This window comes from Tachyglossus aculeatus, chromosome 22 (genome assembly GCF_015852505.1).
Source record: "Tachyglossus aculeatus isolate mTacAcu1 chromosome 22, mTacAcu1.pri, whole genome shotgun sequence".
Classification (NCBI taxonomy): domain Eukaryota; kingdom Metazoa; phylum Chordata; class Mammalia; order Monotremata; family Tachyglossidae; genus Tachyglossus; species Tachyglossus aculeatus.
The window spans coordinates 20,992,316-21,012,455 of record NC_052087.1 but is presented as its reverse complement, the minus strand read 5'-3'; the positions used below and the strand labels follow the sequence as shown (position 1 = coordinate 21,012,455).

The following is a 20,140-nucleotide window of genomic DNA, read 5'->3' as shown; positions in this document are numbered from 1 at the left end:
AAAACTGAAGTTCAGAGACATTAGGTGATTTGCCCAAGGTCACCCAAGCAGAGCTGGCAATAGATACAGGTCCTCTGATTTCCAGGCCCATGTTCTTTCCACTAGGCCATGCTGCTAGTGGACAGGGAAAAAGTCCTTAAGCTTATTCCTTGTTCTTTCCAGTCACAACTCTGCTCATAAAAGAGAACGGAGAGACAAAGAACTGCAGAGATTCTCCCTTTAAAAGCAAAGCACAAAGAATCTCGTATCTACCCCAGAGCTTAGAACAGTGCTTGACACCTAGTAAGCACTTAAATACCACAGTTATTATTATTATTAATTCCTAGATTTAGAAGAGGATTGATGCTGACAATGACATGGTGCATCTGTTACCTTTCCCCTCTTCCTGGAGGTGCTATTACTAAGTTGGTTGGATTTGCTTTACCTAAAAGGACTTGTACAAAATGGCAACTGATTTATTTCCTTAAAGTTTCCTAAACAAACTGAGAGTCTTCCCAAAATGTGATCTAACATGCCAACACAGAAGTAGGAAGCAGAGGACCAGGGTGACTATTTCAGTTCGGCTAACCATTTGTTTACGGGAACGTGGGCAAACTAATTCCTTTCTTGGAAACAGTTTCCCCATCTACAGATTGAGGAAACAGAACACAAATGGAATAATTCCATTCAAAACTCTGAATGTACTCTTTGGCTCCCATTTCAGAGATGCTCCGAAGACATTATTACAAGCCGAGAGGCTACTGAGGTGCTTGGGCTCCAGAAGGGGCCACACACCAGCAGCAGTGTGGCCTACCGGAAAGAAGAACAGGCCTGGGAGTCAGAGGACCTGGACTCTAATTCCGGCTCTATCACTTACCTGCTGTGTGACCTTGGGCAGGTCACTTAACTTCTATGTGCCTCACACTCCTCATCTGTACAACAGGGATTCAAATGACTGCTCTCCCTCCTACTTACACTGTGAGCTCCATGTGGGACAGGGACTGTGTCTGATCTTTTTAACTTGTAGATAATCCAGGGCTTAGAACAGTGCTTGAAGCATTATAATCACTTAACAAATACTATAATTGCCATTCAGTGCTCAGATACCAATCCCTTAGAAGTCAGGTAGGATTACACATGCTTTCTGCACCTCCACATGAACAAGACAAGGAAAGGGTGGGGGGGGTGGTGGACAGGAAGAGGTGAAGGGACCAGAACCCAAAGAACCATGATATATGTAATCTCTTGTTTTTGGAGTGAGGTTATAAGATCCCAGCTAGCTCTACTAGGCCAAACTTAGGATCTGAGCTCTTTTGATCAAACCATTTCAGGGTTTCAGAGACAAAGCTCAAATTCTCAGTAGTTGTCAGGTCTGCCTTTCAAAAGGAGATAACTTCTGCCTTCTCAGAGATTGGGCCCTTCATTAAAGCTGCGGGGAGGAGAGAGAAAGAGAAGTTAAGAGAGGCTCATTTAGAAGGGCTTTAGAAGTGACTAGGCCTGTTATTGTCAGGAAGGAAGGTAGGAGTCAGCAGTGAAGTCTGTTTATTTTGGGACTTGTCTTCTAAGACTAGACTGCTCAGGACAAACAATGTAACTTCACACACTGCTTTTTAAAGGCAGCAGACCACAACATTGCTGGCTTGAATTCCCCACCGTATTCTGTACTGGGGCAAGCAAAGCACACAAGCACCTGGTGCATAAGATTTCTTGACATTTGAATCTCTGGATTAACATCCACCTTCACAGCTAAACCAACTCATCAGGCTCTTTACTGCCTTTGTAGGTTGTAGAGAGAATTTGTTGTGTGCAAGGTTTTACCACTGACCAGGGTACCGAGGTGTTGAACGACCATCCCCTCTTCCACTTATGTAAATATCTTATCAATCGATCAATCAATGGTATTTATTGAGTGCTTACTGCTTGCAGAGCACCGTGCTAAGGGGTTGGGATAGTACAACATGGTAAAGTTGGTAGACATGTTCCCTGTCCTCAAGGAGCTTACAGTCTAGAAGGGGAGAGACACATTTAAAAAGTTATGGATTTGGACATTTGTCCCCTTTATTCAACCCATCCTCGGCCCCACAGAACTTATATACATAGCCATAAGTGCTGTAGGCTCGAAGGTGGGGTGAATAAAGGGTACAAATCCAAGTGCAAGGGGCCTACAGTCTAAAGACGGAGGTAGACATTAATATACATAAGCTACTTGTTAAAGGCTTACTATACACTAAACACTTCTAAACGCTAGGGTTGATACAAGTTGATCAGGTTGGACACAGTCCCGGTCCTAAGTGGGTCTCTTACTCTTAATCCCCATTTTAGAGATGAGATAACTGAGGAACACAGAAGTTAAGTGACTTTCCCAAGGTCACACAGCAAATGTGTGGCAGAGCTAGGATTAGAACCCAGGTCCTTATGACTCCCAGGTCCATATACACACATTTATATGTGATATATACCATCAGCTTTAGAGCATTCAATCACCTTGCCCCTTCTACCTTATCTCACTGGTTTTCTACTACAATGCAGTCCGCAAACTTCTCTAATGCCACTCTTCTCACTGTACCTCAATCTCATCTATCTCACCACAGACATCTTGCCCATATCCTGCCTCTGACCTGGAATGCCCACCCTCTTCATATCATTCTCCCCACCTTCAAAACCTCTCCCCACCTACAAAACAGCCTCATACCACTTATGTACATATCCATAATTTATTTATTTATATTAATATCTGTCTACCCCTCTAGACTTTAAGCTCATTGTTGGCAGGGAATGTGTCTACCAACTTGGTTATACTGTACTTTCCCAAGTGCTTAGTACAGTGCTTTGTGCACAGTAAGCGCTCAACAAATACAACTGATCACTACTGGTGGAGGGGGATAAAGCCTGCCCTTAAAATTAGGAGTAAATGGAAGTGGTATCAATGTGTACTACAGCCTGGGAGAAAGTAAAGTAGACTAACTTGGGTCTGAATGCTAAAAATAATTCTTCCCAGATGTTGGATATACAACATTCAAAACAGGAAGCCTAAGTCTTAGAAATCAATTTGACAACCCCTTGGGAAGAGGCTACTTCATTCTGAACTCCAGGTTTGAGGTCCTGACAAACTGGATTCCTCCATTTTTTAACTGCAACACGGCAGCCAGGTAAGCCCAGGAACACAAAACAGGGTCTGAAAATGACCAGGGAAAGGGCCTTCCTTTTTCTTAAGTTTTCCTGTCCTAGAATGACTGAATTTACTATTTCCTAGTTCTTAGATGATTTACTTTCATTTCTATTATTTCTAAATACCTATGACTTCAAGTTTGAGACAAAAACTGGATTACTGGGCCAGTGATCTGTAAGGACTGCATATTGGTCTATAACTGCTTTGAATTATTGCTATGAAGGATAAAAAATATTTGAGCCATGCAATTAAATAGCTTTGAATTTGTCATCCTAAAAAGAAGTTTACTAACTTGAAGCAGTGTGGCTAAATGAAAAGAGCACAGGCCTAGGAGTCCCAGCTCTGCAACTTCCCTGCTGTGTGACCTTGGGCAAGTCACGTAACTTCACTGTGCTTCTGTTTCCTCATCTGTAAAACTAAAATTCAATACCTGTTCTCCCTCCAAATTAGACTGTAAGTTCCATGTGGGATAGGGATATCTGATCTCTCTATCTTGGTTCTACCCCAGCCCTTAGTTCAATGCTTGGCACATAGTAAGCACTTAAGTTTTTATTATCATTACTACTATTACCAGCTTTCACCTTATTAGTGTCGAGCCAATGATGGTGGCCTTGCTGCTGAGTCCCATCTTAATGCTAAACAACCCAGAGGAGAGTCTAGAAATGCAATGAAAACTCTCCAAACTGCAGTGTGCAAATTACACTCAGGAGAGTTGTACGATGATTATGCTACATCTTTGTGTAAAACATCAACACAATTCAAAAGAAAGAGATTCTAGGCACAAACCATCCTGGAGGACCACTGTCCAAACCATCCGGGGAGAATCACTGATAACTGCCCTTGACTTCAGAGTGAGTAGCCATATTAACCGGTTCTTAGTGATCAAGAGAAGAAAGGCAATGCAGGAATGGTGGAAGCCCAGCTTTTTATTCATTCATTCATTCAACCAATCGTATTTATTGAGTGCTTTTATATGACGTGTGCTCCTACCCTTCCAGGCAGCAGAGATCATTTCCTTAGAACAAAAGTTTCAAAATGATCCAACAATCCTGTGCATGATGACCCAGAGCTAATCTTATTAAGGGAGATGTTACACTGCACTTCGCTGGGAAATAGTATATTAATGAGATATCCTTGAAATAATCCCATCTCCAATATGATGAGAAAATTACATTTTCCATTGTAATTATTGCAACAGTCAAGCACCTGAACTTTAGCATTAATGGTGTCACTTAGAAAGGCAGCAGTAACGTTCTAGTGCATCAAAACCCTCCAGAAAGGAAGGTGAATGTTCATATATCATCAGTGTAAACACCCAAAGGTACACACTTGCCTACTTTATCATGTGGTCTAAAACCATCTGGTTATGAGTCCCATTTTGGCTGTGATAAGCTTGAATTTTCTGGGTTGCCCCTCAATCAATCAATCATATGTATTGAAGCGCTTACTGCATCCAGAGCACTAACTATGAGCTAGGGAGAGTCCAACAGAATAAAGTTGGTAGACACATTCCCTGCACACAATGAGTTTACATGTTCTTGAACTGAAGGGAGCCTACACCACTGCCTCCATGTGACATACAGGGAACCAGGCTTTTTTTCCTGCTTCCCAAATTAGACTTATCACTGCCTACAGCTTTACTGTGCCCCCAATCTTCAAGAGCAGAAAATTTGTTTTTGATAATTCTGGCTTCAATAATACTGTCATTTATTTAAGAAAATTTGCAGCAGGGAGGGAGCGGCAGCATTAACTTGTGGGAGGGGGAATCGTCACTTGATTCTACTGACGTGTCTAGAGGTACTCAAGGCAGAAACAGGCTCTCAGCACAATGATGCCTCTCCCATATCTCCCCCACTTCTTTAATAAGAAAACTTCTTTTACTGAAGATATGAGGAGAACTGAGGTGTATATTCCCTCAATATGGGGGTGGGGGATTGTCTCCCATCCAATCCCAAATGGGCAGCTCCCCAAGCATCCCAAATGTCGGCTGAGGTCTCAGCTCTGCACTCCAAGCCAAGGGAGCCTACCACCAGAAGCAGTAGGATTTATTAAATGTGTTTTCAATAGACTTCCTGTTCTTGGTGAAGTCTGAATGCCTAGAAGCCCTTCCGCACTGTCCTGGTTACAAGGACAGTGTATAAGTGTATAGGATTAGCCTACTGACACACGATCACCTCTCTTTCCAGGTAGATAAGAAATATGGTCATTCAATCGGATTTATTGAGCACTTCCTGTTTGCAGAGCACTGTACTAAGCATTTGGGGGAGTACAATATAACAATAAGCGGACACATCCCTGCCCATAAGGAGCTTATAGTCTAAAGGACAAGCTTACAGTCTAGAGGGTTAAGATGAAGATGTGTTCAGAGATGGACACTCTCTCCTAAAAGGCAGTACAAACAACAATTTGTTTCATTTTGTCATCCTTTCCTGGCTAAACTCTTCCCCCCACAAATACTAAATAAATCACTCAATGGTACTTGTTGAGCACTGCACTAAAAGCTTGGGAGACAACAATATAATAGAGTTGGTAGACATGATCGCAGGGGAAGACAGACATTAAAATAAATTACAGATAGGGGAAACAGTAAAATATAAAGATATTTACATAAGTGCTGTGGGGCAAGTATCAAAGTGCCTAATGGGTACGCGGCCAAGTGCATAATCAACAGTGAGGGAGTGTACATACGGAAAATGAAGGCTTAATCAGGGGAGACCTCTTGGAAGAGATATGATTTTAGGAGAGCTTTGAAGGTGGGGAGAGTGGTGGTCTGCTAGATATAAAGGGGGAGGGAGTTTCAGGCCAAAGGAAAGACGTGGGCAAGGGGTTGATAGCATGGCACTTATGCACTGGGAAAAGTAGTGAATGAAAGACAGACAGAAGCTGAGAATTCTACGTTCTCTATTTTTTTATAAATGGTAGCTGTTAAGCACTTACTATGTTCCAGGCACTGTAGTAAGTGCTGGGGTATATACAAGCTAATTGGGTTAGACACAGTCATTGTCCCACATGGGGCTCACAGTCTTAATCCTCATTTTACAGATAAGGTAACTGAGGCCCAGAGAAGTAAACTGGCTTGTCTGCTTTGTGACCCTGGGTAAGTGGTGGAGTCAAAATTAGAACCCAGGTCCTTCTGACTCCTATACCTGTGTTCTATCCACTAGGCCACACTGCTTTTCTTTTTCCAGCAACTTAGTAGACATCACCTTTCTTCCCTGGGCCTTTGTTCATTACCGCATAGCAGGTGACTTTGACCACCTACACCACTGAGGGACCTTTGGGAACCCAAGATAATGTTAAGGGCCTTGGAGTTCTTTAGCGGGAGGCACAACACATACTAATACTAACGTACCAGCCCAGACTTCACCTCAGTTGATTCGCTTTTCTTAAAAAACACATTCCTCGATACTAGTCAAAGACTTCACTCCACTTTCCAAAAAAAATGTGCAACAGGTAGGGTTTTGAGGGCCACATTTCATCATTCAATCTGTGGCATTTATCGAATGCTTCCTATGTGCAGAGCACCATACTAATGGCTTGGGAGAGTACAATACCACAGAATTAGCAGACCTGTTCCCTGCCCATAATAAGCTTCATCTCAGAGAGTCAATCCAGATGATTGTAGGATAACACCTACGACATTCATTCATTCATTCAATCGTATTTATTGAGCGCTTACTGTGTGCAGAGCACTGTACTAAGTGCTTGGGAAGTACAAGTTGGCAACATATAGAGACGGTCCCTACCCAACAGCGGACTCACAGTCTAGAAGGGGGAGACAGACAACAAAACAAAACATATTAACAAAATAAAATAAATAGAATAAATATGTACAAATAAATAAATAGAGTAATAAATATGTACAAACATATATACATATACACAGGTGCTGTGGGGAGGGGAAGGAGGTAAGGCGGGGGGATGGGGAGGAGGGGGAGAGGAAGGAGGGTGCTCAGTCTGGGAAGGCCTCCTGGAGAAGGTGAGCTCTCAGTAGGGCTTTGAAGGGAGGAAGAGAGCTAGCTTGGCGGATGTGCGGAGGGAGGGCATTCCAGGCCAGAGGGATGATGTGGGCCAGGGCTGATGGCGGGACAGGTGAGAACGAGGCACAGTGAGGAGATTAGTGGCAGAGGAGTGGAGGGTGCAGGTTGGGCTGTAGAAGGAGAGAAGGGAGGTGAGGTAGGAGGGGGCGAGGTGATGGAGAGCCTTGAAGCCGAGGGTGAGGTGTTTTTGCCTGATGCGTAGGTTGATTGGTAGCCACTGGAGATTTTTGAAGAGGGAAGTAACATGCCCGGAGAGTTTCTGCACAAAGATGATCCGCGCAGCGTGAAGTATGGATTGAAGTGGGGAGAGACAGGAGGATGAGAGATCGGAGAGGAGGCTGATGCAGGAATCCAGTCAGGATAGGATGAAACATCTGCAGGACAAGATGCAGTTTAACAAAAGCAGCCTGTAGAAGTAGTGTGGCCAAGTGGAAAGACTGCAGGTCAGGGTCAGGAGAAATAGATTCTAATCCTGGCTCCATCTACTGCCTGATGGGCGACTTCAGGCAAGTCACGAAACTTATCTGTGCCTCAGTTTCCTCATTTGTAAAAGGGGGACTAATTATTTTTCCTCTTTTCCTCTTATACTGAGTCCCCTGTAGGACAGGGCCTGGGTCTGATTTCATTGTATTGCATCTACCTCAGTACATTGCTTGGCACAAAATGGTTAAAACATACCACATTTATTATCAAGGTGGTGATTCAACTAGGCTTCTGCACAACCCTTCTCCACCCCCTGAGCCCAATATTAGCCTCATCCTGATCGACCTCCAAAATAAGCTTTAGTCAACCAGGACATGGCCGTTTTTGATAAAAAGTTTCCAGTCAGAGGGATGACCAGTGGTAGCATGGGTCATGAACATGGACTGCATATGGACCCTGCTTTTCCTCTGCTCTGCTTGCCTGCAATTGTGAGCTTCCCCTCATGCTACAATTATCCTCTCCCCCACCAACCCCCAGTTAATTATCAATTCTGGAATTAAGCTGCTTGCCTCTCCTGGTGTTGCCATGACAACAACTGGCCTGCACCTGCCACTGGGTGAAACAGTCGCACTTTCACAGAGGCGACAGCATTTGCTGCCTTCACACAAGTAAAAGAAAAAACCAATGTTTACCCACCAGGGGAGAAAAGCTCCCATTCATTATACCGTACTATCTACCTGCCAGGCAAAACCTCAGTACTTTAAAATAGTCAAACAGAGAAGTTCTAGTGAAGCCTCATGGATATTTTGTCCAAATCACTAATTCCGTTTTAAAACTTTTCCTCACAAAACCTTTAAAGATAATGCACCAACAAGCTCAAGATCTTTTTGCTGTTCTCATCCCATTGCTTAGTACAGTTCTCTGGAAAAAAGGGCATTTAATAAACGTCATCACTGCTCCTACCAAAGTAATAAAACCCTTTTCACTAAGACTTTGGAACTTACAATAACAATTTGAGAGGGGAAAAAGGAATCAAAGTGCTTTCTCTTCCCCAAAGTTTTGTAAGTGACAAACAGTGTCTGCCTTAGGGAGTTTAGAACTAAAAGTTCAGGTTTCTGAGATCAGAACTAGACAGGTGGGCCTACCCATTAGATAAGCTACAACCTGGCTCCATTTCTAGACTGTAAGCCCGCTGTTAGGTAGGGACAGTCTCTATATGTTGCCAACTTGTACTTCCCAAGCGTTTAGTACAGTGCTCTGCACACAGTAAGCACTCAATAAACACGATTGAATGAATCAGATTTCATAACTTTACTTTCCTGTGTGAGCTCCTTATGAGAAGGGTACATATCTATCAACTCTACAGTACTGTTCATTCATTCATTCAATCGTATTTATTGAGTGCTTACACTGTGCAGAGCACTGTACTAAGCGCTTGCGAAGTACAAATCGGCAACATACAGAGAAGGTCCCTATCCAACAACAGGCTCAGTCTAGAAGGGGGAGACAGACAACAAAACAAGTAGATAGGTGTCAATAGTAGATAGTACATAGGTATTGTTCTCTCCCTAGCATGCAGTACATTGCCAATACCATTGACTGATTGACTTTGGAAGTCCCACGAATTTTTTACACTCAGCCATTATTTTAAAGGCTGCCTGTCAGCAGTCATTCTTCACATTCTCTTGAAATCTATGCACATAGGAACTTGTTACCAAACCTTTCTAGAGGTTCCAGAAAAAAAGAGGTAAAGACTCTCCACCCAGATACCATCTGCAGGAGTGAGGGTTACAGCTTAACCTGCTGAAAAGTGGTGTTATTTACTCTTTGCTACCTCTCAAATGCTGGTAATGCATGCAAGTTCCACTACTCCCTCTCTTCTATGTCATCTATGCCCTTGGAGCTGTATCCTTTAAGCACTTGATACCCCACCCTGAGCCCCAAAGCACTTATGTACATATCTGTAATTTAGATATTTACCTTAATGATTGTCTCCCTTCTAGACCGTAAGCTCCTCTGTTGCACTGTACTCTACCAAGTGTTTTGTACAGTGAACTGCACACAGTAAGACCTCAGAAAATACCATTGATACAATAAAAAAAAATACAGCCATAAAAAGGAATAGACAGAGACCATGGGGAAAAGGTAAAGAAAAACCTAACCAACACCAATTCTGGTTGCACTGAGTACCAGTACCCTCTGGTCACTCTGAAATGGCACCTTTTAAAGAAAAAAACAAAAACAAAAAACACAGAGCTTTGTAGGAGATGCAGTAAACCCATTATTCTTTCCTATCAGGCAGAAACAGCTGTGGAGATGAACAATGCGGAGCAGGATTCAGACACTTTAGGAGCAGGTCCAATTCTGGCATCTTGGTTTTGGGAACTATTTTCTGGAGCAACCATTCGTCCTTTGATTATTTTTGTAATGCATCATGCAACTGCCAAGAAAACCATTCAAAACAACTATCGTTTTGACAACAGGCATATATCAATCGCACTGAGTGCTTACTATGCACAGAGCACTGTACTAAACACTTGGGAGAGTACAACAAAATTAGCAGACACATTCCCTGCCCATAAGAAAGATGCAGTCTTGAGCGGGTGACAGACATTAATATGAATAAAATGGCATATTTCATAAATATGTATTTTAGTATACCCTTTCCTCTCTTACAAGTACCCTCAATATACACTTAAAGAAGGTTAGTTTATTTCTTGTTTTCTATGGGGAAGGCTGCTACAGGTCAAGACCCAACTCTACATACTGACCTATACAGAATAAGCCAGGAAAAAAGCCACTAGATTCAAATATAGTTACAGACATTTTCCTTTCCCAGAGTAGCACGTTTTATTCAGTCATTCATTCAATCAATCGTATTTATTGAGTGCTTACTATACAAGTACTTGGGGAAGTACAAGTTGGCAACATATACAGATGGTCCCTACCCAACAACGGGCTCACAGTCTAGAAGGGGGAGACAGACAACAAAAAAAAAACACATGTAGACAGGTGTCAAAACCGTCAGAATAGAATTATAGCTATAGGCACATCAGTAGCAAAATAAATAGAGTAGTAAATATGTACAAGTAAAATAGAGTAATAAATCTGTACAAATATATACAAGTGCTGTGGGGAGGGGAAGGAGGTAGGGTGGGGGGGGAGAGGGGAAGGAGGTAGGGTGGGGGGGAGAGGGGAAGGAGGTAGGGTGGGGGGGAGAGGGGAAGGAGGTAGGGTTGGGGGGAGAGGGGAAGGAGGTAGGGTGGGGGGGGATAGGGAGGAGGAGAGGAAAAATGGGGCTCAGTCTGGGGAGGCCTCCTGGAGAAGGTGAGCTCTCAGTAGGGCTTTGAAGGGAGGAAGAGAGCTAGTTTGCCGGATGTGTGGAGGGAGGGCATTTCAGGCCAGCGGAAGGACATGGGCCAGGGGTCGACGGCGGGACAGGAGAGAATGAGGCACAGTGAGGAGGTTAGCGCCAGAGGAGTGGAGAGTGTGGGCTGGGCTGTAGAAGGAGAGAAGGGAGGTGAGGTAGGAGGAGGTGAGGTAATGGAAAGCCTTGAAGCCGAGAGTGAGGAGTTTTTGCTTGATTCGTAGGTAGACAGGCAACCACTGGAGATTTTTTTAGGAGGGGAGTGACATGCACAGAGCATTTCTGTACAAAGATGATCAGGGCGGCAGAGTGAAATATAGACTGAAGCAGGGAGAGACAGGAGGATGGGAGATCAGAGAGGAGACTGATGCAGTAATCCATTCGGGATAGGATGAGGGACTGAAGCAGCAAGGCAGCAGTTTGGATGGAGAGGAAAGGGCGGATCTTGGCGATGTTGTGGAGGTGAGACCGGCAGGTTTTGGTGACCGAAGAGTTTTAGGTAGAGACAAAACTAAAATGAAGGGCACTGTACCTTATTTAGAATCTTCGGTCACCTCAACTGCTTTTCATTGCTGGCATATGGCCAAGTACCATTTCCCCATTGCACAGATGGGGGCAATGAGGTTCAGTATTGTGCTCACAGCCACACAATCATCCAGCAAGAGGAGCTGGAATTAACCACTCCCAACTCTAAGACAGTGTCTATCCATGAGAAAATGAGAGTACAGCTTCACTGCTTTACAAATCCTGGAATGTGGGGTGAAGGACGGTTGAGGTTAATGTGGCTCTCTGAGCATTTGCAGTAATCCAGACCTGTTAAGGTGAAAACACAAATGGGGTTGGTGCAGTGAAAACTGCTTCAAGCAGCCACTTGGATACAGCACCATCACTGTTTTACTTGAACATAAAAGTTGCTTAAAAAAGGACCCACAGCATGTGTGCAATTGAAATTCATTTTCCTAAGGCTGTTTTCTGAAAAAGCCAGACAAGGTGTAAGAATCCAAGTCATTCCTAATCACTTTAACCACTACCACCTGCAGTATTCAGCTACAGGATGCCAGCACATCCATCTGAACTTTCCACCGTGAAAGAAATCTCTCAACTGTGAGTCAAAACTTACCAAATAAAGTTGGGACTTTCACATGACAAAACATCTGAAAATCAATTACATTTGGAAGAAGCTCTGCTTTTGCCAGTGATAAGCAAAGTGATTCAGTATATCGGCATCCTTCATCTGTACAATGTAGAGAAAGAAAGGGGGTGGGGGGAACCAATTGTAGCTTTCACAGAAAATGTGACAGTGGAGAGTCACTTTATGCATCAGTCCAACATGGATGTTGGAATACCACTGCAAATGATAAACAGCCTCAATATCTTCCTCTCCATTTCACTAGTTTCTGAGCCATTTGCTTCGGCTTCCAGCTAAGCCCACTGAAATGGAGATAATGCAACAACAAAACAATGAATTCACATCACCAAGAGCACTGAAAGCCAAGTGCACTGTTGTTCAGACTAATGGAAAGACTGAATCTTTACCTGATTTTACATCCTGTGCTGCCTTTGGCATTTGACAGACACAAAGGGATTTCTGCTAAACTATTCAAACCCAGGAACTTTTTTTATGATTTTAAAGAAAAAAAGATTCTAGTGCCAATTTTTTTTAAAGAACAAAATTCACCACATCTTTAAGGCTATTAGAATTCCCAATCTGGAGGTTTTCTCTCTATCTCCACTCAATATTCCAGATCAGTCTCACCTCATTCCTTCTCCCAGCTGAATTCTTATGAGAGATGGGGGCATGTATTATTAGCCCTGGCTTTACAGGGAAAGAAAAATAGGGCACCAAAAAGTTAAGTGGGTTTGCTTAAGGTCATCCAGTGAGTCAGGGACAGGAATAGAAAGAACCCAGGTCCTCTGACTTCCCCATCAGCATGTTTTCCATTAAAACATGCTTCCACTTTGATCACTGACTCAGCATGAGTCAGCTTCACGCTGAAATCAATTCCAGTTTTGCCTGAGTAAAGACAGCCTTGAAGATGAAAAGTGCTATCGAGGTGCTAAATATGGCTGTTACTATTTTTAAAAAGTCAATTTACCTTTCACTGAAAACAAAAACCACAACCAAATTCTAACATCAGCCTTTCTTCGCCACCAGGCGTAAGAACTTGAGGAAGGTTTGTCCCTTCTAAAGTTTCTATTTTACAATAGTCCCCCAGATTGTGCAGGTCCACATCACAGCTGCCGCCCTCTCTCCTCAAATAAATATTACCTCTCAGCAGGCATCAGCAAGAATAGAGGTACAGCCTATCTATGAGAGAGTGAACACAAATTCTCCAGAATAGTATAGATGACCGAAAATTACTGCTCAAACTGTAAACTGCTTTTTCTTTAAAAAAAATCAGTGTTTTAAAAACACCTTCTTAAAAAGATGACGAAGCATAATTATTTCATACACGTTAATAATCCCTATCCCAATCCAATTTTCCTTCCCTCATATGTAACCTTTGAACTTGAGTTCATAGACCCTCCACAATTGGGTACTTCCCACCCCACCTATTCTTTCCACCCCCTGTTCTCACAGCCTTTTTGTACATACTTTTACACTTGGTTCCTTCCTCTACCTGTAATTTATTTTAGTGCCTGTCTATCCCACTATATTGTAAAATCCTTGAAGTTAGGGATGTGTCCACTGACTATTATACTCTTCCAAGTGCTTAGTGCAGTACTTTGCATTCATTCATTCAATCGTATTTACTGAGTGCTTACTGTGTGCAGAGCACTGTACTAAGCACTTGGGAAGGACAAATCGGCAACGTATAGAGACAGTCCTTACCCAACAATGGGCTCACAGTCTACAAGAGGGGAGACAGACAAAAAAACAAAACAAATATATGTCAATACCATCAGAATAAATAGAATTATAGCTATATACACATCATTAATAAAATATAGTAAATATGTACAAATAAAATAAATAGAGTAATAAATATGTACAAATATATACATGTTCTGTGGGGAGGGAAAGGGGGTAGGGCAGGGGGGCAATAAGGGAGGAGGAGAAGGAGAAGAAAAAAGGGGGGACTCAGTCAGGGAAGGACTCCTGGAGGAGGTGAGCTCTCAGTAGGGCTTTGAAGGGAGGAAGAGAGTTGGTTTGGTGGATGTGTGGAGGGAGGGCATTTCAGGCCAGAGGAAGGACATGGGCCAGGGGTTGATGACGGGACAGGCAAGAATGAGGCATGGTGAGGAGGGTAGTGGCAGAGGAGTGGAGTATACAGGCTGTAGAAGGAGAGAAGGGAGATGAGATAGGAGGTGGTGAAGTGATGGAGAGCCTTGAAGCTGAGAATGAGGAGCTGCACACAGTAAATACTTAATACCAGTGATTGATAAAGGAAAAGGAAGGGTGGGGGGGAGGGGATGGATGGATGGACAGAGGCAGGGAAGCAGAAAGACAATTGGCAAAACCATGTGATTAATTCAGTCAGTCCAAGGGAAGTGCACATTTTATTTCCATTTGCAATGTATTGGTATGATGAACTCCAATTAGCTTGTCAGTGAGTCTGTCAGGCAGTGACTTTATGTGCGACTTCATATAGAGCCCTCTGTGGCTAGCAGACAGGGAAGGTATTCAGCCCTAGTTTTCATGGGGGGAAAGAGAGGGAAAAACCAACACTTGCTCCTTGTTGGAGGAAGCAGAGTAGCCTAGAGGAAAGTTTCTTGATGAGAACAAAGGATGAACCTTAATCCTGAAGCCTCAGGACTGAGAAGTGGCAAGAAGGAATTGATTATAGTAGTTCCTACTGTATCACACCCATTCTCTCATCCCTGCCTGCCAACCAGATTCCTGCTGGGGCACTGAGTGCAGTGAGCAAGTGAAGCGCATGGCCTAATTGAAGATCACAGGCCTGAGAGTCAGAGGACCTGGGTTTTAAATCTGGCTCCACCACATGTCTGCTGTGTGACCTGGGGCAAGTCACTTAACTTCTCCATGCCTCAGTTACCTCATCTGAAAATGGAGATTAAGACTGTGAGCCCCATGTGAAAGTGGGCTGTGTCCAACCTGATTAGTCTGTATCTACCCCAAAGCTTAGCATAGTACCTAGCACAGAGTAAGCACTTTAATACCACAGAAAAAATGGTGGGCAGGGGCACAGCTCACTATAGTACAGGCTAAGGTTTTCTCTCCTCCCCGCAACTCCCACCCCACACTCACAAGACATATTTCAGCCAGAAAGACTTAATCATAGCGTCAAGTGCAGTGCCAAACCTCCAGAGCCATTTAGGCAGTTAACTTAGTAGCTGTTTTGATCTTCCCTGCCCTTATCAGGTAACTATCTTTTAGTATTCCTGGGAAATACCAAAATGTTTTTTTTAGTCAGGAATTATTCTTTGGTCACCCCAGCAAACACGCCCCTACCTGCTTGGACTAGAATTCAGATATTCTGATTTCTGGAGCTGTGCTCTTTCATGAATGAATTCATGAGTATAGGTTTCAGAACACATCTCCTGGATTGGATATCTGCCTGATAAATGTAGGTATGGGTCAGTTCAATACTGTTGGACATTTAACGTGAGGTCATCGTCCCTTGCCATTGGTCTTGTTGTATTTTGTTTTGAAAGCGGAGGTGTTTGCTTCAGATTCTAACTTACCCTGCAGCTCACAAATCAATCAACTAATCATATTTATTGAACACCTACTATATGCAGAGCCCTATACTGAGCTCTTGGGAGAGTACAATTCAACAGAATTAGGAATGTTCCCTGCCCTTACCAAGCTTACAGTTTACAGAGGGAGACACTGATTTGAATAAATAAGTAATTTATAATACGTAATTTAAAGATATGATGCACAAAAGCTATTGCTCTGACTTTTTTGTGATGGTCTCATGGTCACTGGGATTTTCAAATGCTCTAGCTGATGAGTATAGTTTGAATTGAGAGAATGGCTCTGGGACACAGGCAACAAAAGACAAAGTGTTTGGACAGTTGACTTCATCCAGCACTGAGATATAACAAAGAAAGCTGTGATGCTTCAGTTGATAAGCAATGTTCCGGTTTGGGGGGCAAAATGTTTAGATAAAAAAGATCTTCCCAATATACCTATTTTGGAAGAGGTTTGGTGTCCTGCCCCACTCTGCTTCTCAACATCTATTTACTAGTGATAAAGAAGTGGTAGAAAGAGCAGAATGGATCACACATGAGTTGGGCTGGTGCCGCCCAAGCTGAATTGGAACTACAGCCCCACAAAGGATATCCAGAGCCATCCTTCCCCCGGCCCCTCACCAACACCCACTCTCTCTCTCTCTCTCTGTCTCTGTCTCTCTCTCTATCTAGTTCTCCCAAATCCAATACTGCCAACAACCCAGCAGCCTTGAAAAGGAAATTGTTGGAAGGGTAAAATACACATCATAAATGAAAGAGAAATTCTAGATCAGTCTGAAGTGTTAATTAGAACAGATGGAGCCAAATGGTGGTTCAACACAAACAAACTAATCAGTACCAATAACCACAGATTTAAAGGCATTAGGAAAAGGACCTTGATGAACATCTCCTCTGCCTGCCTGATAACTGAGGATTATTGGGTTCAGTAACAAAATAAAGAGATTTATGTCTCTGAGATCTCATGAGCTCCTGCCCAATTTGTGCCCTGCCAACAACTAGGGCACAGTAGTTCTCGGCAGACAGCTGGCGATCTTGGTCTTCAGTAAAGTACCTCTGGGCCTCACAGCTTTTAATGTTAAAATGACATTAATGTTTCACTTTTTTAAAACAACTCTTTCTCACCCATCTCCTTATGTCCTCCTCATGCACACTCCCCTTTTCTACCAGTCCAAATAGTCAGCCAGTACTGAAGAGGCTTATCCTGACAAAGATTTTCTATAAGCACATGCAAATCAGCCCTTTGGAAAAACAGATCCTTGTCCTGGGCCAGCAGGGTAGCCTGCTTTTTGATCCAATCTGACAGCAGTTCCACAAGAAACGCAGGGGAATAGGGAATGGCAGGAAGGGATGCATCAGAAGAGGAAAGAAAAGTGGAGACAGCAACGAGTTCAGGAAGCTATCACAGAACGTTTCCTTCGGCTTGTCCCCCACTACCAAAGGACTGTAGCTTACTTTGCCCAAGAAAATGTCTCAAATATTATTGGCTGCAGCCATCACATGCCCTATTTTCATTATTAAAATGACTCCAGCAAGTAAAGCAACTGGTCCAGAACCCACTACTAAGAGCTTTACAGAAGAAGCAGTGATTTAATGCCAGCTTTGTAATTCTATCAGTGGTATTTATTGAGCACTTACTATGGACAGAGCAAGCATGGCCTAGCAGAAAGGGCATGGGCCTAGGAGTCAGAGGACCTGGGCTCTAATCCTGGCTCTGCCACTTTTATGCTGTGTGACCTTGGGCAAGTCACTTAACTTTTCTGTGCTTCAGTTTCCTCATCCTTAAATTGGGAGTTAACTCCTACTCCCTCCTAGTTGGACTCTGAGTCCCACGTGGTAAAGGGACCATGACCAATCTTATTACCTTGCATCTACTCCAGTGCTTTGTACAGTGCTTGGCACATAGTAAGTGCTTAATAAATAACACAATTATTATTATTTCTAATTCAGCATCAAAGTGGTAAAAATAGATAAGCATTCTCTTTCTGAACAATGAATTTTTACAAAATAAGACATTCATTTATACTATTTAACACAAATTTTATCACTATCCCGAGTCTGATATGCAAGATGTACTAAAGGATATTGGATCTGAAACCCTTCAGAAAAATAATCTAGGTATAAAAAAGTAAAGGTTCAATTCATGTGACAGTCTATAATTCAAACAAGTTACAGTGAAGTGGAACTACATCTATCACAACTTTTGAGGCTGAAGAGGCTTAGGTGAGCAGGATCTCCTCAGCTCTGGTCTCTCTACAGGAAATGACTGGGGTGTAGGGGGAGGGGTTGTAGAGCTGGCCAGGTTGAGGAGGGAACCTCACCCCTTAAAAGAAAAAAGAAAAATCCCAATAGAGGGAAACAAGCCTATTCCTGTGTCAGTTGACTATTTCACACATTTCAGGGGGATTTGGACTAATGTATAAAGAGGCGTTTTAGGTCTATTCCCTTCAAGTTTGACGAACAGCTCTTTTTGCATTCAGATACCAACAACAAAAATGTGGTCTTACCTTAATTCATTGACCGTTCTCTGAAAGATAAACAGAAAGAAAGAGTGTTGGGATCAGGATTATGGTATGGTCTACATTCAAATTTTGTTTCTATAATAATAATGGTATTCATTAAACACCTATATACTGAGCACTGAGGTACGTTTGGCATAATCAAATTGAACGCAGACCCTCTTCTACACAGAACTCAATCTAGGAGGTAGGGAGAGTGGGTTTCCAATCCTTATTTTACAGAGGTGGAAATGAACCCAGAGAGGTTCAGTGATGGGTCCATGGTCACACAGCTGGCCAGTAGCACAGCCAAGATTAAAACCTGGTCTCTGAGGCCCAAATTTTCCCCTTAGCCATGCTGTTTCCTCTTATTTCCATCCAGATTTCACCAGTGTTAGCAGGCATGTTTATTATGTCCAAGACAAATGCAGGGTCATAGAGGGTTTGATATAACAAGCCTAAGGGCCACCCAGTAGAGATGAACAGGCAACTAGAAAAAACAGAGGAGACAAATTTAGGAATCAAATCATTTCTCTCACCGTCTTCTGCTGTAAGGCTGGTGGCATTTGGTTTCTGCAATACAGCTCTACTTCAGAATAACAACCAGTCCCTCATACTGTCTAACCAAAACACTGTTACTATTTTTCTTAAATCACTGGCATCTCTGCCAAACACTTTCTGCCCAGACTTTTCAACTGCCATCTGAGGCCACCCTGACACCTAACAGCTTTCTTCCCCTTTCTCTGTCACTTTAACAATAAGCCATGGTTATTATTCCAGCCAGGTCTCCCACTCAGGCTCCAAAAATGCCTCCAAAGATCACAGCCGATTCCCCTGAGGCCTGGCCTATGGAAATAACAGATCTTTCCTTTAAGGTCTACAGTGCCTTCGCCTGAACCTATCCCCTGGGAGATACAGCACATTTACCTATTGCCAAAGTGGGTCTTAATTTCTACTTGTTGTGACGGACTCGCAAGAGCACCAAAAGGCAGGGAGTCTCCCTATGGATATTTACCTCCTCAGAGTGGGGAGGGAAGCGTTTGCAAACATACCCAGATGACACCCCACTCTCCTCTGGGTACACTATGGATACTCTGTTCCCCTAGGGATTGGAGAAAGAGAACAGAACTCACAGAAACAGGAGACACACTAAGATTTGAATGAAGAAAAAAAGATTTTAAAAACCCACCAAGCTCTCAGAAAGAAGAGAAAATTCTGTCAGCCTCCTTTTATTTCTGAAGGATTGGTGTGCCTATTGGGAACTATAATCTGGTGGGAAAACAGCCATGTAATTTGGATTTAATACGAGTTACATAATGATCGATGACATAGTTAAAACTCAACACAATTTTTCAATCATCTCTGGATATCTAAATACACAACTCTGACTTATAGAATGGAATCTCCAATGAAAGCTGAGAACAAGCTTTACTTTGGGATCATATTTTCTGCCTCCCCCCTTCCTGAGTTTCTTTAAAAATGATGGCATTTCCAGAGAAACCAGTTGTTTAGTGGTCTTTCTAAGACCCAACGATGCTCTTCCCAGCCATGTGGATGGCAACTTTCAGAAGTGGTGGCATCTGGGTCCCCAGGCAAACCTCTGCACTCTGCTCAAACACAATCTGGATGAAAAATCTGAGTCAATAAGCTCTTGGGAGCCAAGTGACAGGGTTGTGGATTCTGCCCACTCTTATGGAGAGGGAGGAGGAGGAAAGCCCATTTCACTTTTCCACAGACCTGAAGAGGAGGAGGGGATGGATTCGGCAACTGCCATCTCTCTGCATGGAATCAGAAGCAGCGTGGCCTAATGGATAGAGCACGGGTCTAGGAGTCAATAAACGGGCTCTGCCATGTGTCTGATGTGTGACCATGAGCAAGTCACTTAACTTCTCTCAGCCTCAGTTACCTCATCTGTAAAATGGGGATTAAGATTGTGAGCCACACATGGGACAGGGGCTGTGCCCAATCTGCTTAGCTTTTATTTACCCTTGCGCTTAGTACAGTGCAT

General features: G+C 43.1%; 1 protein-coding gene across 1 annotated transcript in view; it reads right to left on the bottom strand.

Annotated features, from left to right (window-relative positions):
- TRIM44 (tripartite motif containing 44) overlaps positions 1-20,140 on the bottom strand; it is a 98,262-nt gene that overhangs the window by 28,902 nt on the left and 49,220 nt on the right. The window contains exon 4 of the mRNA XM_038764579.1: positions 18,142-18,161. Within this exon, the coding sequence (XP_038620507.1) occupies positions 18,142-18,161 (20 nt within the window). The remainder of the gene's footprint in view (positions 1-18,141; positions 18,162-20,140) is intronic.